At 40.2% G+C, this 22,967-nt stretch overlaps 1 protein-coding gene across 1 annotated transcript; it reads left to right on the top strand.

Moving 5' to 3' along the window:
• Positions 1-898: 898 nt before the first annotated feature.
• Rnd3 (Rho family GTPase 3) lies at positions 899-18,569 on the top strand. Its single transcript, XM_090342852.1, has 5 exons — positions 899-1,342; positions 1,772-1,859; positions 12,991-13,100; positions 15,868-16,002; positions 17,828-18,569. Exons 1-5 carry the CDS (start codon positions 1,193-1,195, stop codon positions 18,077-18,079), a joined length of 735 nt encoding a protein of 244 aa, XP_090198978.1. The 5' UTR covers positions 899-1,192; the 3' UTR covers positions 18,080-18,569.
• Positions 18,570-22,967: the final 4,398 nt, after the last annotated feature.

Raw genomic sequence — 22,967 nt, forward strand, 5'->3', positions numbered from 1 at the left:
ACAATCCCTTCTTCCCAGCATCCACTGCAAGAGGGTGATGGTAAAGGGAGGGTGAAGCTGGATGAGCTGTGTTTGGGTCCTTAGGGTAAAAAGACTGAATTTCTAGCATCTGTCACTCACTTGTGAGCATCTTCCACTGGCTACTTTTTTCCCTTCCCACCTCTTAGTCTCTTCAAAGCTTTTCTGCCTCCTCTTGAATGACTGAAATCTCACAGGTTTCTAAAGCCAGTTTACTTACTGTAAAGACAGCCAAACCAGTCAGAAACAACCCGATTTAACAATTATTTTACCAGCTGTGCATCTGTGGGGACGGGTTTGTTTGTTTGTTTTCCTTTTTGATGCAATGCATCTGTATCAAAGATTTTTCTTCTTGGGCTTTATTATTCATTCGTTGGTTTATTTATTCATTTATTTATTGCCAGCATTGGGGTTTGAACTCAGGACCTTGAGTTCTTGCTTGTTTTTTGATTTTGTTTTTGTTTTCCCATCAAGGCTTTGGCTTGAGCAGGAAATCCTTAGATTCTTAGAGGGGAGGGTGAGGGAAGGAGGGAGAGAAGGAGGGAGAGAGGCAGAGAAAGAGAGGGAGAGGGTGAGAGCGAGCCTCTCTAAAGACGTTTTTCACTGAATTCCGTAAAAATCAATGTGCACCGAGGTCAGTGTTTCCTCTCCTTCCGGATGTGTACGATTCTATCCATCAGCAAATGGCATTTGGGATCTACAAGTTGTCCAGGGCCTGGGTCTGCAGTCCCTCCTGCACGCTACCCTAGAGGGCGCGCGACTTACATTTTCTGCTAGCTCCGCCGCCGCGCCGGCTCCCAGGCTCCATAAAAGGGGAGGAGGCGGATCAGTTTCCTTCTCTCATTGAGAAAGAAGAGGATTGGAAGGCCGGGCGTATAAAGCCTCACCGAGAGCGTGAAACAAAGCAGTCGGATCGGAATTGGACTTGGGAGGCGCAGCGTGGAGTCAGGCGTAAAACTTGTTGGAGGGGAGTGACGAGCCGGCTCCTCTCGTTTTCTCCCCCTCGTCCGCGCTGTGCTTCAGGGGATCTCCCACCAGCCTTACGATTTATTTTTTATATTTCCGGGGTTTTGTGTATTAAAAAAACATATATAAGAGGGGGGAAGAGAAATATATAAATATATTTTCTTCGTACGAGAAAATTTCTTTTCCAAGAGAAAATAAGGCAACATCAATGAAGGAGAGAAGAGCCAGCCAGAAATTATCCAGTAAATCTATCATGGATCCTAATCAGAACGTGAAATGCAAGATAGTCGTGGTGGGAGACAGCCAGTGTGGGAAAACAGCGCTGCTCCACGTCTTCGCCAAGGACTGCTTCCCCGAGGTGAGTGCGGCCAGCCCCGGCTTTGCCTGGAGAAGGGGTGACCCTCCGGATCCCCCATCTCTCCAGCCCACGAGTTTTCTCTTTGCGAAACGGGTCCCCCGAGTCTCGCCGCTGAAAGGGAAAGTGCGCCGGCCGCGGTTAGGGGCCGGGACGCACCGCCGCACGTTGACTCGTTCGCTCCCAAACTTAGTCATTTCTGGGTGCCAAGCCGGGCCTGGAGAGATTGGGGTCACGGCATCTGCGAGAAGGCGGTGGGGCGACCCGGATGTCCGAGTGTTTAGTATGTGTGTCCCCCAGCCCCCCCACCCTTTAATTGGAGATCAGGGTGGGGGAGTTTTTTTTCCAGAGCGTGTTGGATGGGTCTCGTGTCTGTGGAAATAACCTTTTTGCCCCCTTTCCCTTCTTCTTCTGTCCGTTTTGTTTGTGCAGAACTACGTCCCTACAGTGTTTGAGAATTACACGGCCAGTTTTGAAATCGACACACAAAGAATAGAGTTGAGCCTGTGGGACACTTCGGGTAAGAGTCTTGGGACCGCGTGGCGCTGGGCTTGGGGGGGGAGGGTTACGCTTTGGCGGGGCGCCCCGCGCACGGCGGGTCTCCGGACCCAGCGTGCCACAGCTGTGCGGGCCCCGGTTTAACTTCGCCCCTCCGAAGGGTTCCCACGGTCCACGCTCCGTGAAAATGTTACCCTGTGTGAGCGCGGGCAGGGTCGACAGCGAGGATTTGGGGGGCTTGACAGTGGATCAGTAAGGCACTGTGTGCCAGCAGGGTGACCGGGCGCCGCCTGGAGCTGCCCAGGGTCTAGTGGCCTGCTGCGGTCTGTCCTTGGGGCTGTGTCCTAGCGGCCTAGGTCCCTGGAGGCTGGGTAGTTCCCGCACCGCCCCCCCCCCCCGCGGGATCCCCTCGGGTCGTGGCGATCGGCTCCCGTGGGTCTCATCCTCTGCTGGGCTGAAGGCGGGGAACCCAGGCGGCGGCGGTGGGAAAAGATTCTCGCAGCGACCACGGTTGCGTGCGGAGGGCGCGCGCTTGGGGAGCCTCCAGTGAACGGCGGCCGCCCGCGCCCGTGACGCCGACCGCCAGGAATGCGCCGGGGGCGCGGGCGGCGCAGAGGCTGGGCAGTCCGGGTCTCCTCCTCCTCCTCCTCCCCCCTCCTCCCCCCCTCCTCCTCCTCGGTGTCCACCTGCGCCCGAGCCCTCCTCTTTGCCCTCCCTGTGATCACGCTGTTCCCCTCGAATGATCACGCTGCTCCCTCGACCGTGCCAGTCCATTGCATCACCCTCCCCCTGCCTGTCTGCCTGCGGGGCTGCGGGCTGCGCTCGCGGGTCGCCTTTGACCTTCCCGTCTACTTGAATTATTGGCTCCTTGGTGGGTAATTTTCAAAAGGTCTGGGGTTCAAGGCCAGGTTATTGCCTTCCCATACGCCCACCCACCTGGCGCCAGTCGTGGATAGGGTCAAATCCTGACGAGAGGCTTCCAGATCTGGGCTGAGTGAGTGGTGGTGGAGGGGGACGCCATCTGGAATCTAGCGTGGGGACCCCCAGCACCCCGCGGTGACTGATGGCCCGGGGAATCCCGGGTGCAAAGAGGGTGACCTCTCTGGAGGAGCAGAAGCCATAGGGCGGGAAGGTTAAAAGCCCCTACATGCAGGAAGCTGGGCTGGTGGTGGACCCAGCCAAATCCAGTCAAATCCCAGCGAAACTAGCTGTTAGAAGGAGCGAGGAGCAAGCACACAAGTGCCGACAAGCAGGTTTTGTTGTCAGGCGGGGTGGCCCGAGGCGGGGCGCTGGGAGTGGCCTCTTGGAGATGCCTCCGAGAACTTCCCACAGCCCTGGGCCTGAACCTCTGGACAACCCCCATTCCCTGCCCAGGGACCTGGGAGATTAAAGAGCCGAATGCAGGGGCCAGACTTAACAAGGTCGCCACAGGCAGTCCCCACACAAAGGCAAGCCTCAAAGTCTTGGTGGAGCGCCTCTCACGGTCGCTGCCAGCTGCTCAGACGGCGGTGGCGGGGAGAAGGGTGGATTCAGTTTCCCAGCAGAAGGAGGTTCTTGCTTGGACAGCCGAACCATGACCTCTCCATTGTTATGTATTGGGAGAGCACACACAGAACAAATACTCTAGAGTGTGTTGATGGATGAAATCTTAGTGGTTTCTTACTTCAGTAGCTCCTATCATCAGAATTATTACTCAGCCCAGTAAAGTACCTACTGGGCTCCAGTTCTCAATCATATCATGGCAATTGTGATGCCTTAGTGAGTAGGCCTGCTGGCTTAGGGCCAATCACTTGGTACCGATAATCTTCTCACCCAACCCTGTTGGGACCTAATACTAGGTACTGGGTGGGGCAGTAGGTCTGATTCAGTGGTTGATACAAAGATGTGTTTAGATCTTAGCTCCTGGTTACCATGATTTCTACATACACATCTTCAGCTCCCTGAATCTCATTTCTGTCATTTGAAGGAGGAGGAGGGCACTGTGTTGGAAAATGTTCAGGGTCTCTCCTAGCTTTACACTAATTGGCTTCAGCGCCCTGAACAAGCAAGTCTTTTTGTTTCCCAGGATGAGTTCCCAGGTTGGCTTCAGCTCCATTCTCAGTGGATCTGGCATTCCTTGCTGGGGTTTTCACAGTTTACCACAGCAAGCAGGGTTCTGGTCAGAGCCAGACTATCTGGTGGATAGGAATGAGACTTATTTGGATAGGGAGAGGGAATGAGTGGCCTTAGAGGAATGCTGGACTATGCCTTGCTGACTGCAGCTTCAAGAGTCACAGGACCACCAGCAGAGATTTTAGATGAGGTGGCAAGAGGTCAAAATTGCCTTTCTTTTCTTTTCTTTAAAGAAAAGGCACTTAATTTTTCAAAGGCTGGCAAATAAAGCCCAAAATGTGGGTAGTTTATAGTTGAAAATTGCCCTTCTATCATGCAGATAAATATCACTTTGTACATTTTGAAGCACTTAATAAAAACCTGACAGTTCATAGTCTCTTCACACGTAGCAGAATGTCTTGTACACAGTAGTCATGCAAGAAAACCTGATGCATGAATAAATAATATGTGTTGTTTCCAAGGAGATGAGGTTTCCTGACATTCCCACTGAATTACCTGAGCTCTAAGAATGGCAACTTCATCAAATTATGGATAATCACCTGAAAGGAAGTCAGTAGTGAAAGCATCACTTGTGTTTTTATTTAATGGAACAAAAACATATGCATGTTTCACTAATAAAGTTTGGAAACTGTGGTTACTAAAGTATTATACTACAGTATTATTCAGTTTTGAAATATTGGGATTTAGATTTATTCAAAAGAGAAAAAAGATACAAGGACATTATTTAAAATTCCATTATGTTGCTTGGCAGGTGAGATGTTAGTTAATTAAACATAACCACAAAGCACCACTTAAATTCTAAGAATAGTCCACTTCTACCATGGAACCATTCTATCAGCAAGTTGTTATTTCAAGTATCTTTAACATTTTGCCTCACTTTATCTCAAGCTTTTCATAGTGAATTTCTGAAGATTAATTTTTGACAATGTCTTGACATATTTTTTTGCCCACAGGTATTTGTTGAGGTTACATATGCCTTATACCTCTAGATGCATTTATCTTTTCTAGCTGCTATCATTTATCTCTGGAGAGAAAATGAAAGCTAAGATTGTCGAGTTCTAAATATCTTTTTTTTACTGCTTACTACAAAGACATTCATATTGGAAAAGTAGGGTGTGCCTCACTTCTACTAGGGAGAAAGCATAAACTTTGTTCTTCCTGTGATATACCTAGTCAGGATAACCTTCCAGCAGTCGGGCATTTGCAAAACAGAAACAGTTGTTCTCTCCTTAGCCTCTATATTTGACCAGCATCTCATCTCCCCACTGCCCTTCTTGGCAGTCATATGACCATGCATAGGAAAAAGACTGCTAATTTGGGTATGAGAAAGAATATGAAGTAAAAGTGGGAAGTGTGTGGGGGGAGGGTCTTTTTATCATGACAAAAGGAAATCATTCACTTCCTACTCTTAGAAGTCCAGGACCTTAACGTTTCCTTTCTTCTCTTCCCTGTCTTCCTTTACTATAGGCATTTACTTTAAGCAAGTCCTCTGCTAGGCCCAAAGTGGTGCAGTGCTAATTCAAACATGGTCTAGAAGCATTAGGGCATTGGTGAAAAAGAAGCTCCTCTCCTTAACAGCCTAGGGTGTGCCTAATGTTTTTAAATTCTTGAACTCGAATGTCCTGTTCCACCTAGATGCAAAAGTATTTTTCCTACGGGGCTTCCCCAGGGCTTTGTAGATCCTCTAGGACATCTTCAGTTAGAAAACTCTCCTCTTCCCTATGCACACACCAGTGAAAGCCATGACAGAGTTCTTAGGGCTATTATAGTGCTCCAGCCTTCACCAAAAAGTAAGCAAAACCTCATAAAATGTACTATGGAAGTCATGGGGGGTATTTTTGAAGATATTATTCATTTTACTGAGAAATATTTTCATTAGGAACATTCTTACTAACAGTTGCAGAAATTCTCTGAATGATTTTCATGTTGACCCAGTGAATTTCTGGAGGAGGAAAAAGTAATAGATTCAACATTTTAAAGTGTTTAGTGAGACCCACAGTCTAACAACTTTTGCTTTCAAAATCTGCCACATTTGCCAAGCATAGGGGCAATTTGTAGCATGAAGCCAAATGCCTACTAATAATAGAATCTTAGTCATTTAAGGATCATCATATCTTTTCCTAGGAGATTTGATTGCTGTGTAATTTCAATACTTGTGATCTAGGGAGTAATATTCATGCCAGCTTTTAACCAAGACAAGTTAGTGCACATTTTATTTAAAGTGTATGATTAGTTTTACAATATTCAGTTCAGCTGCTAAGATTCCTCAGAGTAACTATACTATTGCTTCATGTATGCACTTTTGAATCTTGTCTTGATGCAAGCTGTTTTAGGCCCTGGGTGCTAAAGTTAGTATTCTCTCAAAAAAAAATATTGTCTTTAAGTAGTTAAAGTTAGTATTCTCCATATTAAATTTTAGCATTATCAACAAAGGATGTAGCCATTCAAATTTTTTTGAATTTAAAAGAATTTAGAGGAAATAAAATCCTATTTATGGCTTCACTTTGAGGGCAGACTCCTATAAACATAAATCTATCTATAGTGTTATATTCATAGCTTGTACATCATTTGAAGAATGGTCTTGATGACAAGTGCTAATATTTCTTAGAGGAATGGAAACATTTGCATTGTTTTGGAGGTTTGTGTATATCAGTTCAGAAAAAAGAGCTTAAAAAGATACCACTGGATGGGGCCAGGAATTTGGCCTAGTGGTTGAGTGCTTGCCTAGCATGCACAAAGACCTGGGTTCGATTCCTCGGTATCACATACATAGAAAAAAAAAAAGTCAGAAGTGGTGCTGAGGCTCAAGTGGTAGAGCTCTAGCCTTGAGAAAGTACAAGGACAGTGCTCAGGCCCTGAGCTCAAGCCCAGGACTGGCAAAAAAAAAAAAGAAACCACTGGAGAGAGAGAGAGAGAGTGTGTGTGTGTGTGTGTGTGTGTGTGTGTGTGTGTGTGTGTGTGTGATTTAGCATATAAATGAACTTAATTGGTAAGGAGACTAGAACTGAGCATGAAGTCTCTCAACCTGTTTCAGGGTATCCTGTGCATCATTGCTGAGGCGTTGGGAAGGAAATAGGGGTACCAAACTAGGCAAGAGCAAGTTCTGCCCTTAAGCTATTTGAAGTCTAGTTATGGTAGCAAGGCAAAGAAAATGTTGAAAATAGGAGTAACAATAAAATTTAAAATGCTGAGCAAGTGGATGAGATGTTCTTTCTCTGGAATCTGAGAATACCCACAGGATATATTAAAGAGGGAAATGAAGATACTTCCTGGTCCTAGTTGTAGAAGACAGGACTGGAAGTGTGAAAGCTGGATTCATCTTCATGCAACAAGATGTAATGTTGCCAAAGGCCACATGGCCAGCCCAAGCTCCTTGACTGAAATCTGCTTACTGTAATCATCACAATTCCTTTCCTTCTCTTGAAGTTGACTGGACTTTTTGGAAGGCTTTAATATCTCTCTTACTTGGAAACTTGTTTATACTGCATAGCTACCAGGGAAATCATAATTCTGAAATATGAGATTTCCAAGTTAGGTTTCTCATAAAAAAAGACAGAATTAAAGGTTTACAAAACAGCCAGAGAAGCATGGGTGTTTATGCTAAGAATAATCAAGGTCCCAACTGCTCCACATCATGAAGTAGTAATGATCCCTAGGAATTTGGGAGTTCCCAAGTAAGGTTCAGTTCCTGAGTTTTGAATATTGTAAGTGATACGGGACTAGGGCAAAATAGTTAGCTGGGATGATGGTTTCTAGTAAGCAACACAGAAAACTTCATGTGATGGATTTGTCTATCACGTGTATTTCCACTTAAACTATGAATGCCACACATAGTGGAGGAGGAGTTGTGAATCCCTAAGTCTTCATCTCTCTTTCTTCTCTCTCTCTTCCACCTCCACCCCACCTCTCAAATCCAATTTAGTGCCAGTCTTTTTTCCAATCTGTATTTTCATAAGTTGCACATTTCAGTGAAGTGCCCAGATTGATCATTCTGATGCCACCTGAAATAACCAGATGTTTCCTCATTAATCTAGTTCTTTTGCATACAAATATGACACCAAGGACCATTTTATCTCCAAGTATCTCATGGCGCTTGGAAGTCTGTGCCAAGTGAATTAGCTATGGCTTGATCATTTTCTGATGGCCTTGAAATGTCTTCTGAGTTACTACATTTTGGCAACTTTCTCAATCTCCTTGGACAAAAGCAGAAATTTTATAGACATGGAGTGGAAAGCTGTCCAGCCAGGTGTTGTGCACATTGGCTTTGAAAAATGAGCCTGAGAATGAGTAGACTGTAGGTGAAGTCACTCATAGGACTCAATGCTCACCATGTGAACCATAAAGCTTTGATCTATGCTGAATACTAATGTAAATTGTTTTTAATTACATATATATATGCAACTCTTATTAATTCCTCTCTAACTTACCATGGTTCCATTGTCAGTAAAATATTTCAATTCTTAGATATCTTTAATTTCTCTCAATAAGCCTAGGAGCTTAAAGTCAACTTTTTATTTGCAGCCCCCAAATAACAATTTCACTTTTTAACTTTCTGATTTTCTATCCAATTGTATATCTGCCTTGCCCCCACAAAAGTAGAAAACGTTGATTCTAGTTCTATCGGAACATATAAAAGTGCCTATACATTTTCATAAGATCTGCTCATCATTTCAATGGAAATTATGATTCATCTGATTCTATAGAAGAAACAAACAAAATATCCTTTCTCTCCCCAGACTGTTGTGGCATATTTGGGGCCTGGTATGTGTAATGTAGACAGTTAGTTGGCAAAACAGAGCCTTGTGTTGAATCAGATTATGAAAGTTCTGCCCAGACTTGCTTCACATTCCTGAGATTGCTGCTGATTTAAAGCTTTCATGATGATTAGAGATGGCATGAGGGAGAGCCTCTGTAATAACTGGGTAGGCATGCAGTCTCCTGTGTTAGCTGCCCTGTACTCTTGGTGGCCACTATAAACACCAAAAGTTAACAGATCTTGTCTGCTATAGATTTAACCCATTGCCCTGATAGAGATGCTTTTCCTATTACGATTCCACAAAATATTCAGCAAAAAGCATTTTCAATCAGACTCCTCACAAGCCTCACAGTGTTTGAACAGGTTTTGCATGAAGTCCATAAAGCCTCCCTTTGGGGATGACTCTTCCATATACATTTAATGATGTACATATATGGCACGTTCTATCTCTGCAGAAGGGTGACTTCAACAGGCAGGTATGTGTCTGAAGAATTAGTTTCTGGGTGAGGCATGTTGTGACTATTCCCGGGCTGGAAATTTTGCTCTCACTTGAAATGAATGATCTTGAAGGCAGAGATGAGTAAAAGTACAATTTCCAAATCCCTTTTGAATTCTGCTGATGGGTGAGCAACTGAGAATCTTGAAAGCATATTTACTCCCATCTATACTTAAGCAAAAGTATAGGTGATTGGGGGAGGAGGGGTGGATTTTTACACGTTTTGTTATAATGATCATGTTTCCTGAGGCAGTTCTCTTTTTGAAGATCTAGTAGGTTATTTGGAAAGGACCTTGGAACCATGCTATAGGTTTTAAATTTCACTAAGAGTAAGAGAAATGCTAGAATCTGCTTATTCTGCATGCCGAGAAAAAGATTAGCTCTTACTGTTACTGGAGTTTAATTGCAGTGTATTCTAAGGTAACAGAACATATACCACATGTGCAACAGGACCTACTGTGTGCCTCGGTGACAGTTTAATCCTTGTATACATAGTAAAAACTTTTCAGCTCTCTTTTATATTTATACAGGTGGTGCCCTCAAATTTTTTCACGTGCCACCTTAAAAATAACAACAAAAAATTCTCACTGTTTGGTTTCCTTATGTGTTGTAGGATTTTCCTAGGGTAGGAAATAAAGGAGTCAGAGGGTCATTGTTCTTGCTTTCTGAGCCTTGTTTCTGCTTCTTCTGTGGCCCTTTGTCTTCCCTGATTGCTTCTTACTTGACCAGAGCATTCCTGGGATTCCTCCTTTTCTCTCTGAGTTACCCCTCACATACTGGAGATTACCAAGCCCTCTGCAGCTTTGCCTGTCCCATTTCCTTCTCACAGTCACATGGACTCTACAAGAAAAGATTTGTGTTCTACAAGAAAGAACTGTGAAGAAATTAAAAATGTTTATAAACATTGTAAAATTATCCCCCCCCTGAAAAGTCCTCAATAGTTTCTTCCACTCCCGAAGTGTTGACTTTAGCCTATCAAAAAACCATAAATGAATATAGTCTTATTATCTTTAATAGCCAGTTACGCTGATCTTTGTTGGTTCCAAATATTATACCTATAAATAATAAATGTGAAGATTAGTTTTATCAAGACCTTTGGACACTTGATCTAATATCAGCACTGTTTGCTACCAAAAGTAGTAGGACCAGATTAGGGTATCCTTCCTAATTAGATCTCTTTTCAAACTCTTAAGAATCAGAATGTGAAGTGAAATCATAATATTCAATGTACATTTATGAAAACAGAACCAGAAAGATTGAGGGGGATATGTGGTGTTGGGAGATATGGGGGAAAGATGAAAGGGGTAACTTTGATTAATAGGCATTATACACATAAACTGACATGTTGACTTCAAACCCTTAAATTAAAATGAAATTTAAAAAAAAAGAATCGCCTCTTTCCTTCTACAAGCACAGTGAGGCGTCTGAGTTCTCATGAAGGTTTGTCATATATATATATATATATATGTATGTATGTATATGTACATATATATATATATATATCCCATTCCATTCAGACTGTTAGCTAAGCACACAAGCAGAAGCAAACATTCATAAGAATTTGATGTCACTTGAGGAAGTTGTTTCACTTTAACATTAATCCAGAGAGTGAATTTTGCAGACATTTGCATATAATCTCTAAGCCTGGAAGCTGGCTCACTTTATTTTAGTGGGGTCTTGAGCCCTTGTTCTGCCAAAGGCTCACTCTGCACAAAGGCAGATTCCTTTACAGATCATAAAACCAGAGAGGGAAGGAAATCACAGTCCACAAGGGGCGGAGTATTCCCACAGCCACGTGTGACCCAAATCTAACCACCTGTTCTGTGGATTCTCCAGGTTGTCCCCATTTTAATTAAACTAGTTTTGTCCTTTTGGATTTCCTTAGTCATGTTTTTGTGTTTGGAAAGGATGGTTTCTGTTATGAAGGGCAGTCTAGGATGGCAGATGCACTGGCGTATATTTATCTACCATGTCCTGTCTGGCACCAGGAGACACTTGTGCTTAATTTCAGGTCCACTTGAGACTTAAATGTTTCCAGGATTGTCTTTCCTAGTGTAAATAATTTCCAAGCGAGGGGACTTTTTTTTTATATACTGTTTTAGTGCAGGCAGTTTGAGTCTTGGGAACAAGTTAATTCTTGCTAACTTTAAAGAGTAGAAGCACCCTTATAAAACTTGTTCAGCATCTGGATTTCTATTCTGTGATCTGGTATTTTCTACCTGTTTAGAAAGTGATGTGCAAATCCTTAATTATATTGAAGTTAGACTGTGGACAAGGAAACAAGGAAAGTAAAAAATGGCAACAGAGTGTAAACTTTGACACAAATGCAGGAATATTAATATGTAATAATATTATATTAGTGGCTGAAAAGGCAGCCCCAGCCTCTACCACTTGAGCCACAACATCACTTCCAGCTTTTTCTATGATTCCTGCATGCTAGTCAGGCACTCTATCACTAGGCCAAACTCCTGGCCAAATAGCTGGTGAGAAAGCCACAGTATAACAGAGACTTGGGGCTATACTGGGTGAAAGATACATCCTAACTATTGTAACTTAGTCACAAGAACAAAGTCTTGAAAGATTGGATTATTGTAGAAATAGGAAAGGTGATTTTTTAAAAACCTTTTTCCTCTGGAGTTTGACAAGTGCTGTTTGGGGTGTACAAAGGGATAACACCTGTCATGTTTTGGCTAGAAATGGAAAATTATGTTGGAGTGAAATAGGAATTTCAAGGAAACTTTTAGCTTTAAATTTCCTTTCTGTACTATGGAGTAAAAATAATAGTAATACATAAGTTTTCTTAGTAAAATGATTTTTGTGTATATTTGTGAAATGCCAGCAGACTAAACATTATTTCTTAAATGTAGCCATCAGGCAGCTGGATTTATTTTATAGTTATACTGAATACATAGCTTCATGTAAATGTTCATCTCTTGGAACTCTTAAAGGAGAAAAAACTTTGCAAATGAATAGAGGTCTGGAGTTGAATTTATTGTCTTATGCCTTGAACTTTTAGGCCATTCTGGACACTCAGTGTCATTCTTAGAGGTGGAAGTATGTAAAAGAGTGACATGATGCAACATGGCATTTATTACGCTCCTGTTGTAATAGGAAGAAAAACCATATAGGATTTGAGGATAAGCTTAAGTAAGCAAGCTCAAAGGTCAATGGCTTATCCCAACTTGTAACTTCAAAGTAAAGGACACTTCTGTGGTTTACTGCATTTTCGTTTGTATGAGTAAACCTTCTTTCTTCCCCCACCTATTCCCTTCTTGCACCAATCGTGAGATTTGTTATCTTTTCCCTAAAGCAACTCAATTTTCAGTGCTTGCTTTTAACAAAGGTGACAACATAGCTACAACAACTCTAATAAATACTTTACTAAATTCCAGGCACTTGCTGGGTTTATTTCCTCCCAGGTAAATAAGTTGTTTCCTTATTTGATAAATGAAGAATCTGGGGGACAGAATCCTATGGCTACCAGCTAATCTCTCTGTTCTGTGGTAGAGGGAGACTTGGTTACTTGGCCCAGGGAGCTTCTCCACTTTGCCCAGGTTCCTTCCAGCCCAAGTCTTTCTTGGCCCTCCCCTCTCACCCAGGTCAGATAGATAGGAGGCTCTGGGATTATGTGGTATAAATATATAACTGATCCTGCTGTGTACTTGTTTGCATTGTATTGTTTGTTTGCAGTAGAAGTGGGATAGTGTTGGGAATTAGTTCAAAAGAGTAGAATTAATGCATGACAGACAGTAGAGACTTTCACACCTGTTTATCCTTGTGTCTTCTCAGGGTCTCCATACTATGACAACGTCCGCCCACTCTCTTACCCAGATTCTGATGCTGTGCTGATTTGCTTTGACATCAGTAGACCAGAAACTCTGGACAGTGTTCTGAAAAAAGTAAGTGCTGGGGATTGATGACACTACTCAGTGTCCTGGATGCTATATAGACACATGTGGTTGGCTGGGATGCTCCAAGATTCTAGTTAATCCCTACCTTGTATTTTGTAATTGAAATATTGGAAAGGACGCTTAAACATAAAAGCAATTCTTACACACGTCTCAGTAGTTTTGATCATTAATATGTCAGAAATATTATTTAACAGAATTATAGGACAAATTACCTTCTAGAACCTCTGTATTTGTTTTGGGGGAAGAAACAATACAGCGAAGAATAGTTATATTTGAATATTGTCATATTCACCTCTCCTTTCTCCTTATAGATAGCATCCTAGTTGTTTACATTTGACCACTTTACCAAGCTATGTTTCAATTAAGTTATTTATGGAACAAATGAAACTAGTCTAGGAAATCTAGGGCAATACTGGTATATCTTCAGACAGAACACTGTGAATTATGATTACATGTATGTCAAATACTAATAAAAGGGAAAAAACCCTAATGTTTAACCTGTTTAACCTGTTTCTGGGGATATAGGTAAACTCCAGAATCTGTAGGTGAAGAAAAACCAAAATATATTCTTGATAGAAGGAACTGAGTAAAAAAGGAAGGAAACTAATGAGGACACCTCATTAGAAGCCTGGGACTCAGCCCCTAGGGTTGTCACAGATATGTGCTTATGGTTGGAGCAACACTCATTAGTTAAGAGCCCTGTCTCAGCCCTAACCAGAGTGGTATGGGCTTCCAGAATCAACCTTTAATGAAACACACTTCTCCATGCACAGGACTTAGGCACTGGAAATGGTGAAGGAAGGATAAGGAAATGTCATTTAGTGTATTCATGTAACCAAGGAATAGCCAGCGCAGAAAAAAGGGAAAAGGAGAAATCCCTGTGTAGATGGTTGGGTTTGATTTGTTTTGTTTTGGTTCAGTTCTTTTGGCTTTTGCTATAGTGGAGTTTGAATGTTTTTCATTTCTATTTTGGTATAGTATTTGATTGATTTGTTTGGTAATTCAAAATTAGAATCTGAGGCATCATCTTTCCTCTGTCTTTACTAAACATCATAGTTCAATAAAAAAATGACTTGTGATAGATCAAAGTCATTTTCACTTCTTTAACTCCTTTAAACTCTAAGTAGTGTGTATGGAGCAATGTAGGCTAATATTTGTCAGATTCAAGCAAGAATATACTTTGTCTGCCTTTAAATGCTTGTCAACAATTGCCCGATCCATGGAGGGGGGCCAGAGTCATTCACAGCTGAAGAGCAACATAACATGTCTCATTCTGTCTGTAGATAAAAACGGTGGCTTATTTGCTAGAGTTTTTACTTGCTGTTGGATGAGGTTATGCATAATTTATAATGAAAAGCTTTTCTCCTGTTTATTTTGCTTCTGTCTTTTAGGATAAAATGAATAGTGACTTGGCCTTATAGGTATTAATGAGTGTGTTTTACACTCATGTGAGGCTTAAGGTTCTTGATAACCTCTGCTATGTTTCCTTTTGATTAATTGAGTCTTAAAGTCCATGAATATAAAAGAAGTTGGAGCATGTAAAGAAGGAAAGACCTCTTACTCTTTTTATTTTTTTTCAGTTCTCCTACTTCTAATCCTAGTGCTAGTTAGCACATAGTTGATACTCCTAAATAATTCAGGAGAAGGAAGGAAGGCCTCAGTGGACACATCAGGCTCTTATGGAAGTATGTTACTGTCCTCAATCAAGCCATTGGTGTACTATGGACTAGACATTCTTGTTTAAAGAACACCTCTAGTCCTGGAGATGCTTTCTCTGGTGGTCTAGTAAATCATTACTTAGTATTATACTTACATGTAAGACCCCATTACCCCTCCTATTCTGTAAATTCCTTTCCATAAGATATGGCTGTATCTTAATCATCTTTGTCATCACTATAGAACCTGGTAGAGCACTTATGACGTATTTGTGGATGTGGGTGGACATGTGTCAGTCCTTTTGTCCTTATCTCTCAGTACCAGAGCTCTCCTGTGAGGCCTCAATCCTGCCTCCCACTGATAATCCTCAAACCTCATGTACAACTACAAAAAGTCAACCGTTTGCTTTTAAAAGAGGATATCTGGAATTTGCAGCAAGGCATTTTTGAAGACTAGAGAGCTTTTGTTAAGTTATGACATGAGTAGTCAAGTTGAAATGCTTTAAATGTTTAGTTTACACAACTTAAAAATCTAACTTAGAGGCATAAGATGTCTTCTGGTAAACCTGGGGCCTTCCACACCTAGGGTCTTATGTGGATTCAGCCTCTTGAAGGCAGGGTGTTCTATTTTTTACCACTCTCAATCAGATTCCTAAGCAGGACCTCTACTGTACGGTGGCATGTTTTAGACTTTTTTTGGTAGAATCTGTAAAGGAGTACTTTTTCAGGTATTAACTTGGTTTTACTTGAAGCCTTCTATCTGGAAAGTATTATGACTAGCTCAACATTTCCAAGCAGGTAGTCACACAACAGAATGAGTGGTTATTCCTGATACTTCTCTTTCAGAGACACAATTGAAATTACCTTTTCTTCATACTCAGAACGCCTTGCATAGAGACAGATGAAAATTGATAGCAACAGTACGCTTAGGCATTTTGATTAGATCCATTTTACAAAGTGAAACTTTATTATCAACTTAAGGAATAAATTGAGTTGGCTTCTTTCATTGTGGGTCTCATTTCCAGTATCTGTCAGTTAAGGGATTGTTTTTAATACTCTGGATATAAATACTTTGCTAATTTTTCTTTCTTTTCTCTTAGTGGAAAGGTGAAATCCAGGAGTTTTGTCCCAATACCAAAATGCTCTTGGTTGGCTGCAAGTCTGATCTACGGACAGATGTTAGTACATTAGTTGAGCTCTCAAACCACAGGCAGACTCCAGTATCTTATGACCAGGTATGTATGTTGCTAGTGTGCAAAAATACTTTTAAACAAATGTGAAAGAAAAGAAATATTATTCATAATAAGACCAAAATCAGCTGCTTCTCTGGAGGTTTCAGCCAGTGGTCTCCAGTGTGAAATAGGAAATGATTATCATTCAGGAGCATAATCACATATTTGAGTACATCAGTGCTTGATTATATACTACCCTTGTATGTATCTGAAACCCTGGGGGCTTAGAAGTCAGTAAGATTAAGAGAGATTGTGTTCAGAATCAGTACCTCTCTTTAAGAGAGCTATTCTTATTTTATATTCTGCTGCCCAATAAAACACTAAAACAGACTGTTCTCAGTAAAATAGCCTACTCCATAAAACTACCTTTTAAGAGATTCATTTCTACAGGTGTTTCCTACAGGCATTTTGAGAAGACAGCCAGTTTTAGACAGGCATTCTTTTAAAACCCACAACCAGATTCTAAAAATAGTTTATGTTGGAGTAGTTAAAACTATGAAAAAATATATTCAAACTGGGTGCGGTGGCTCACACCTGTAATCCTAGCTACTCAGGAGGCTGAGGTCTGAGAATCTCAGATCAAAGCCAGCCAGGAGACTAAAGGCCGTGAGACTCTTATCTCCAATTAACCACTAGAAAACTGGAAGTGGAACTGAGGTTCTAGGGGTAGGGTGGTAGCCTTAAGCTGAAGAGCTCAGGGACAATGCCCAGGCCCAGAATTCAAATCCAATGACCTGACCTACTCAAAAAAAAAAAAAAACAAAAATCTATCATTTGAGATACTGCATTTTTTGGGCCAAGTATAATGTGGATATTTGCAGTTCCAGCACTTGGAAAGCTGAGGCCGGAGGAGCTTAAGTTCAAAGCCAGCCTACGTTCTATAAAAAACTTGAGAACATCTTTCTCCACACAGTGAGATCCTGTCTACAATAAATAAGATCAAAAATTAATAAAGTAAACTTAATAAGAAAAGACAAGTAAAATATTGCATTTCAGAAGTAGACATATAGCTTAGTAATAGAGTATAAATAAGGCCCTGGTTCTAATCCCTAGCACCACAAAAAAAAGTTGAAAAATAAAAAAACCAATAGTCATCTTCATTTTGTATATCTAATTAACAAATGCTTGGCTCTTGAAGCAGATTATTTTGGTTTTGTATGTATGTGTATAATGGTAATATATCCACATTTAGAAAGTATAGATTTTTTTTTGTTTCTTTAATTGATGACATAATGCTATTTTAATCACTCTGTATTGCCCCAGTGTTTTGTACAGCCTGTTAACTAGCTTTCACTACCATTCAGTGTCAAGAGCAAAGATAGTGCCCTATGGAAAGCTAGAATAGACTCCACAGTCTAAAGTCCCCTGCCAGATCAATGTAGAGAATATACAGTTATGTTCATGATGTTCAGCTGCCTTATCCAGTAGTGAGATTCTGAGCCTTGTTATGACCGGAAGGCCTCCATAGCCACTTATTTTTGATTAGAGCCTCCTTAGCACCTGTCCTTTAGTAGCAAGATGAGCAGAGTAGTCATCCTAAGTATTTGATGATCACCGACACAGTGACTCAAGAGCAACCCTTAGAACCTACTATGATTGAGTAATGATAACTGAGCATCTTACGATTGTATCTTGACTGCCTATAGTCAGACATATAATAGATTAACTTTAAAAAAATCTTTATGTTTTGCAATGCTACTGTGAAAATACAGTTGACATATTAGAAGATGTGTTGCAGTGCAGTGTTATTTTGCCGCAAGAGAAGACACTTTATAACCTTCCCTTAATGTCTTATTACTGACTAAAATTCTTTGCTTTTGCTTCTCAGGGGGCAAATATGGCCAAACAGATTGGAGCAGCTACGTACATCGAATGCTCAGCTTTACAGTCAGAAAATAGCGTCAGAGACATTTTTCACGTTGCCACCTTGGCATGTGTAAATAAGACAAATAAAAACGTTAAGCGGAACAAATCCCAGAGGGCCACAAAGCGGATTTCACACATGCCCAGCAGACCAGAACTCTCTGCAGTTGCTACGGACTTACGAAAGGACAAAGCTAAGAGCTGCACTGTGATGTGAAACTTTTCCTGGTCTTGAATGAGGACAAGAGGATCTAGCATAACAAAAAAGGAAGAAAGAAAAAGAGCAAAACAAAAGAAATCTGAATGAAGTGCACAGCCAAAGTCATATATACCGCAGGCCCCTAAAAGGATAACTGTGTGTTTGGAATCCTGTCCTTGGCACGTAAATCGAGTGGTGAGGAGTGAATATATTGAAGAGTTTTGATGTGTGACTTGAAAGATATGCCAAAAAACACAAGAGATACAGATGGGCTAAAGATAGATGAGGAGGAATGAGAGTACTTCCAAGAAGAAAAAATCACCCTCTGAATGGTGCTTGCTTATTTTTTGTGATTGTTGTTGTTTCCTTACAATTTGTTCATGAATCTCTACTTTGATTTTAACTTTTCAATGTTTTAGTCTCCTTTATGAAAAGTGTATATTAATATACCATCCTCATTGGGGGAACTGGCACTGTGATCTTAGTGTTTAGGCTTTTTGTTTTGTTTTGTTTTGTTTTGTTTTAAAGAGGATGTGATCTAATTTCCTCCTAGCTCATCATTAAAATGGAAATTGTATCAGGACCTATGGGGTTCCAGAGGAAAACTTCAGGAGGCTTTGAAATCTTGTCTTCCTGAAGATTGCTACAGAGCAAGATAGTTTTAAAGAAAGGCTTTTGAGTCCTTGCAAGATGTGTAGACCAGCACTACAAAGATCGCCTAGATCAAGTAGGGAAAAAATGGTGTTGCTTTTTATTCTGTCTGTTGGTTCTGTTCTTCAATGTGATCGTCCTTAATGAGTGGTATATTGCTCAATGTAATATTTTTGTGCGCTGTTTAGAGAAGAGGGTTGTGATTTTAGGATATTTTTTGCCATCGTTGATAAAAATGCAAAGTCAAATAAAAAGTGTCTTGCTTTGGTGTCCTAGAATAATTCCAGGAGGAAAAAATATAGGTACTATTTTCACTATGAGAGGTAATAAAGGAAGAAATAGTAGCAGAAAGTTCTGTTTGTAAGTACAATGTCTGGAAGGTAGTTACCAAATATACAAAGCAAAAGGACTGTTCTTTTGGGAAGAGGCTCCAAAATTGGCAGCATCTAATGATCTGTTGGCTCAGTTCACTTTCTTTAATTAAACATCCATGTGCAAAGGATACATTTATCCAAGCTGTGGAGAGTCCTTAGTAGAAAATTACATGTCAATCCTGACATCACAGGGGCACTTCTAGAGTGACTGCTAAACCTCACCTACTCAGATTCCCAAGGGCCATGTTCAAAACTTAATGCTTATTATGTGAAAGTTGAATCATCAGCATTTAAAATAGTTTACAGATATATTTTTTGAACCAGTTCATTTTAGAGATGCTTTCAGAAAAGACACCAGAAATGACCTGTTTATTTTTGGGGCTTGTTGAAAATGAGCTTTCTTTCCTGTGATAATGCTTCATTTTTGAAGTGTTGAAGCTGTGCTCCCATGAAATTATGGCAGGAGAAGAGGGTAAGGTAGTTACAACACTCAGTTCTGTGTCTTACAAGCACTTTGTTTTGTCTCTGTAAGAGGAATACCATTCCAGGCATTTCCCACAAAATACCGGATTTTTTTTTACCAACATAATATGCTTTGATTGACACAGCATTATGCTTGGAGCAGTATTACAAAATAGCTGGCAAGTGCTTTCTGTATTTAAATATTGTAAAAAGAAAATAAGTTATAACTGTTATAAAGCAGAACTTTTGTTGCATTTTTTTTTAATGTTGAAGTCACTTTGTATGTTTGTTTGGTCGATGTTTCTGCAGTATTTATTAAAACATACTTTTTTTTTCTTCAAATAAAAAAGTAACCATGTCTGTCTAAATGTCATTTTCTTCTTATTCTATACCTCCTGATTTGTGTAGCTTTGTTATTTCATAGAAAAAAACACAGAATCTGCTCTGGCTTTTGCTGCATTGATAGGCCTTGGAATTTGATTCTTTACCGTAGTTTGTTAAAGAAAGATAAATCTGCATGTAGAAGTTTGAGGTCAAATCAGTGGGGGAAAAAGGGGGGGGAAACTGATCCTATAGAAGACAAGCTGTGACCCTGCCTAGAGGACTGATTAGCAGGAAGTGTGAAAATGCCTTGAAAACATAGTAAAACAGTTGGGTTGGCTCTCTGTCCTCTCAAGTTTAGAGTTCTAGTTTCTAACCCAGGTGTTCACCTTGCCAAACAAGTAGACTATTGTCAGAATCACCTTAGACCCAGTGATTGCAACAAATAGGTGCTTGGGGAAGGATAAAAAGAAGAAAAACAAATGTAGACTTGCTTATGGTAGTAGCATGTTGAAGCAACACAGCATAATGATAATAGGCTTCCTAAAAGTTGTAAAGTAAGCACAAAACAGGTTAGAATACTGAAGTGCTTGGATTATCTTCAGACCACTTACTTTTTAGGCTTTAGCTAAAATCCTTACACAGATATGTCATGTGAGACTAAAACTGTTTCTGCTTAGCTAAGCCATTTCATGTAAGAATCAAATCCTTATGGCTTGAAGAAAAATTGCTTTAGATATCTTTGATGTAGAGTTACTTCCTTAGAAATAATTCTCAGACCAGAGTCAAGGGAAAGTCAAGAGGATCTAGTATGAGTGAACAAATGAGAACATTGATAGGATTGACATATACTTCTTTTTTATTTTTTTTAAGCACAGATTATTTGGATATATAGAAAACACATTCCCATCATTAGATGGGAAAGGAAATAAAAGTACTTTCCAACTCCTGGATGTTGAGTAATTTCACTGCCACAGTGTGTGAAGGATAGAAGGGGTGGTTTCTGCTGACCTTGGCACTATTTTATAGGTCATGCAATCGTGTCCTCTCTGGTCAGTTGTTCTCCTTAAGCAGCTTTAATTTGTTCAAGCAGAAAAGAAAAAAAAAAAGTTTGTCTTCAGTTTTGAGTGTGTATGCCTTCCTATTTTCTAACTTTTTGCCTGAGCAAATCTCTAAGCATTCTATGAACATTCCTTTCTATGGACTAATGATTATGATTAATGCCTGTTTTACTACTAAAAGGTGGTTTTCAAACCCTGGGCAAGACATTTACTGTGTCTCTCTCACCTCTACTAATCTTTTCCAGAAACACTTGAATAAAAGTTGCTAGTCTTCCAGAGAATGTGTTGTAACTGGAAACTTGAGAAATGACCCAGGGAATTAGATTTATTAGAATAATTTTTAAGTAGTTTCATTTTATAAGAATCCCCAAACTCTAAAACCTGCTTTTTCTCTATTTGACAGATTGCATTGACATCAGATATTCTGCTCTAACTCATGTTGTTTTCCTTTCCCCTATATTTCCTTTCAGCAAATAGATATCTATTGCCTATTACATGGCCAGCGCTTTTCTATGTTTGGCTAGACCAAATCATGGTTAAAACACCATCTTCTGAGTCTAAGTGAGTTATAATCTAAGTAAGGGGCCTACTCAAGAACAAATCAACATGCATTGCACCTGGTCGTGATTGGTGTTGGCAATCTGAACCACAGATTCTGGTTAATAATAAATAGTAAAAAACAAAAACATGTTTCCATGGAATCCACATGACAAATCCAAGATAAATCACATTTATAATGCTATAATATGGTGTAAAGGAATATTTTAGTGCATCCCAATGGCTAGAGTTGGTTTAGTGATAAAAGAAGAGCAATAAAAATGGCCCTGTGGCCAGTGATTGCTGAAGAATTTGCACAATGTCCATAGATGGTTGTGACTATTTAGAAGTCCAACAGAGGAATCTATTCCTTCTCAACTGAGTACAACATACCTTTTAATAAATATGACTGCCTTGCTGCAGGTTCAATACATTCTATCTCCTGTGAAATCTACAATAGCTAAGAAAAGTGTGAAAAGAATTTTATGAAGAGCTTTGCATAATAAAATTATACTAAAAATTGAAACTAATTTTAGGAGATGACAAAATCCAAAGAACTATAGCACACTTTCATTGAAAATAGAGAATTGACTCTATAATGTTGTGGAAGTCTAAAACTCTTCTTGAAAGCATTCTCAAACAGTGAATTTGAAGGTTATTCATCTTTGTCTTTTCCTTAGAACACAGGAAAGAAAAATCTAATGAACCCCACCTCCCATTTAAAACTTTTCAGGATTTCAAAAGACAATTCCTCTTTTTAATTCTAATTTTTATTGTTATTATAAAATAAATGTAAAGAGGGATTAGTTACATAACTCAGGTAATAAGTGGATTTCTTTAGGGATGTCATCCCTTGCCAATTCCTTTTTAGAATTCTTTTTGGATTTTGTTTCTTCTGAAGGGAGCTAATAATGGACTTTCATGATCACAAAGGTACTGATAGTTCACCTCTATTTCAAAGCAGCTAACTGAAGATAAGGACATTCTACAACAAGAAAAACATAGTATGGAAACTAGGCCAATATTTGGTTTATACCACAATCAGAATAAGACCTAACACTGAGGTTGCACAAATTATGTCCCATGCACTGACAGTTCTAAATGGTTCCTATAATTCACTCCTTCCCTCCTTCACACATATGCAATAAGTTAAATGCCATCAAGTAGAAAGGAACTCGGGCATCTTCTCCAAAGGGTCATCAGAGGAGCCAAGATTAGAATTCAGGAGGGCAGTTAGTCCTGAAATCCCAGTGTTCTACCATAACACCATTTTGTCCTATACAAAAATACTTTATGAGTATGTGATCCAAGGTCTACATCATGGCTGCACAGCTGCTTGAGCCCATGGTATGACTATACTCACCTGACCTCCCCAAGTCTGTACCCTCCCTAGTTCTCTGATTCTGACTGCATCTTCCCTCCTGTTATTGTCTTGTGTTTTATCCTCTATTCTCCTATCTTCATCCCATCTCTTGGGTTGTAGGGTTGTTATGAGTAGGA

Source organism: Megascapheus bottae, chromosome 12, assembly GCF_031878675.1.
Source record: "Megascapheus bottae isolate mThoBot1 chromosome 12, mThoBot2.hap1, whole genome shotgun sequence".
Lineage (NCBI taxonomy): Eukaryota > Metazoa > Chordata > Mammalia > Rodentia > Geomyidae > Megascapheus > Megascapheus bottae.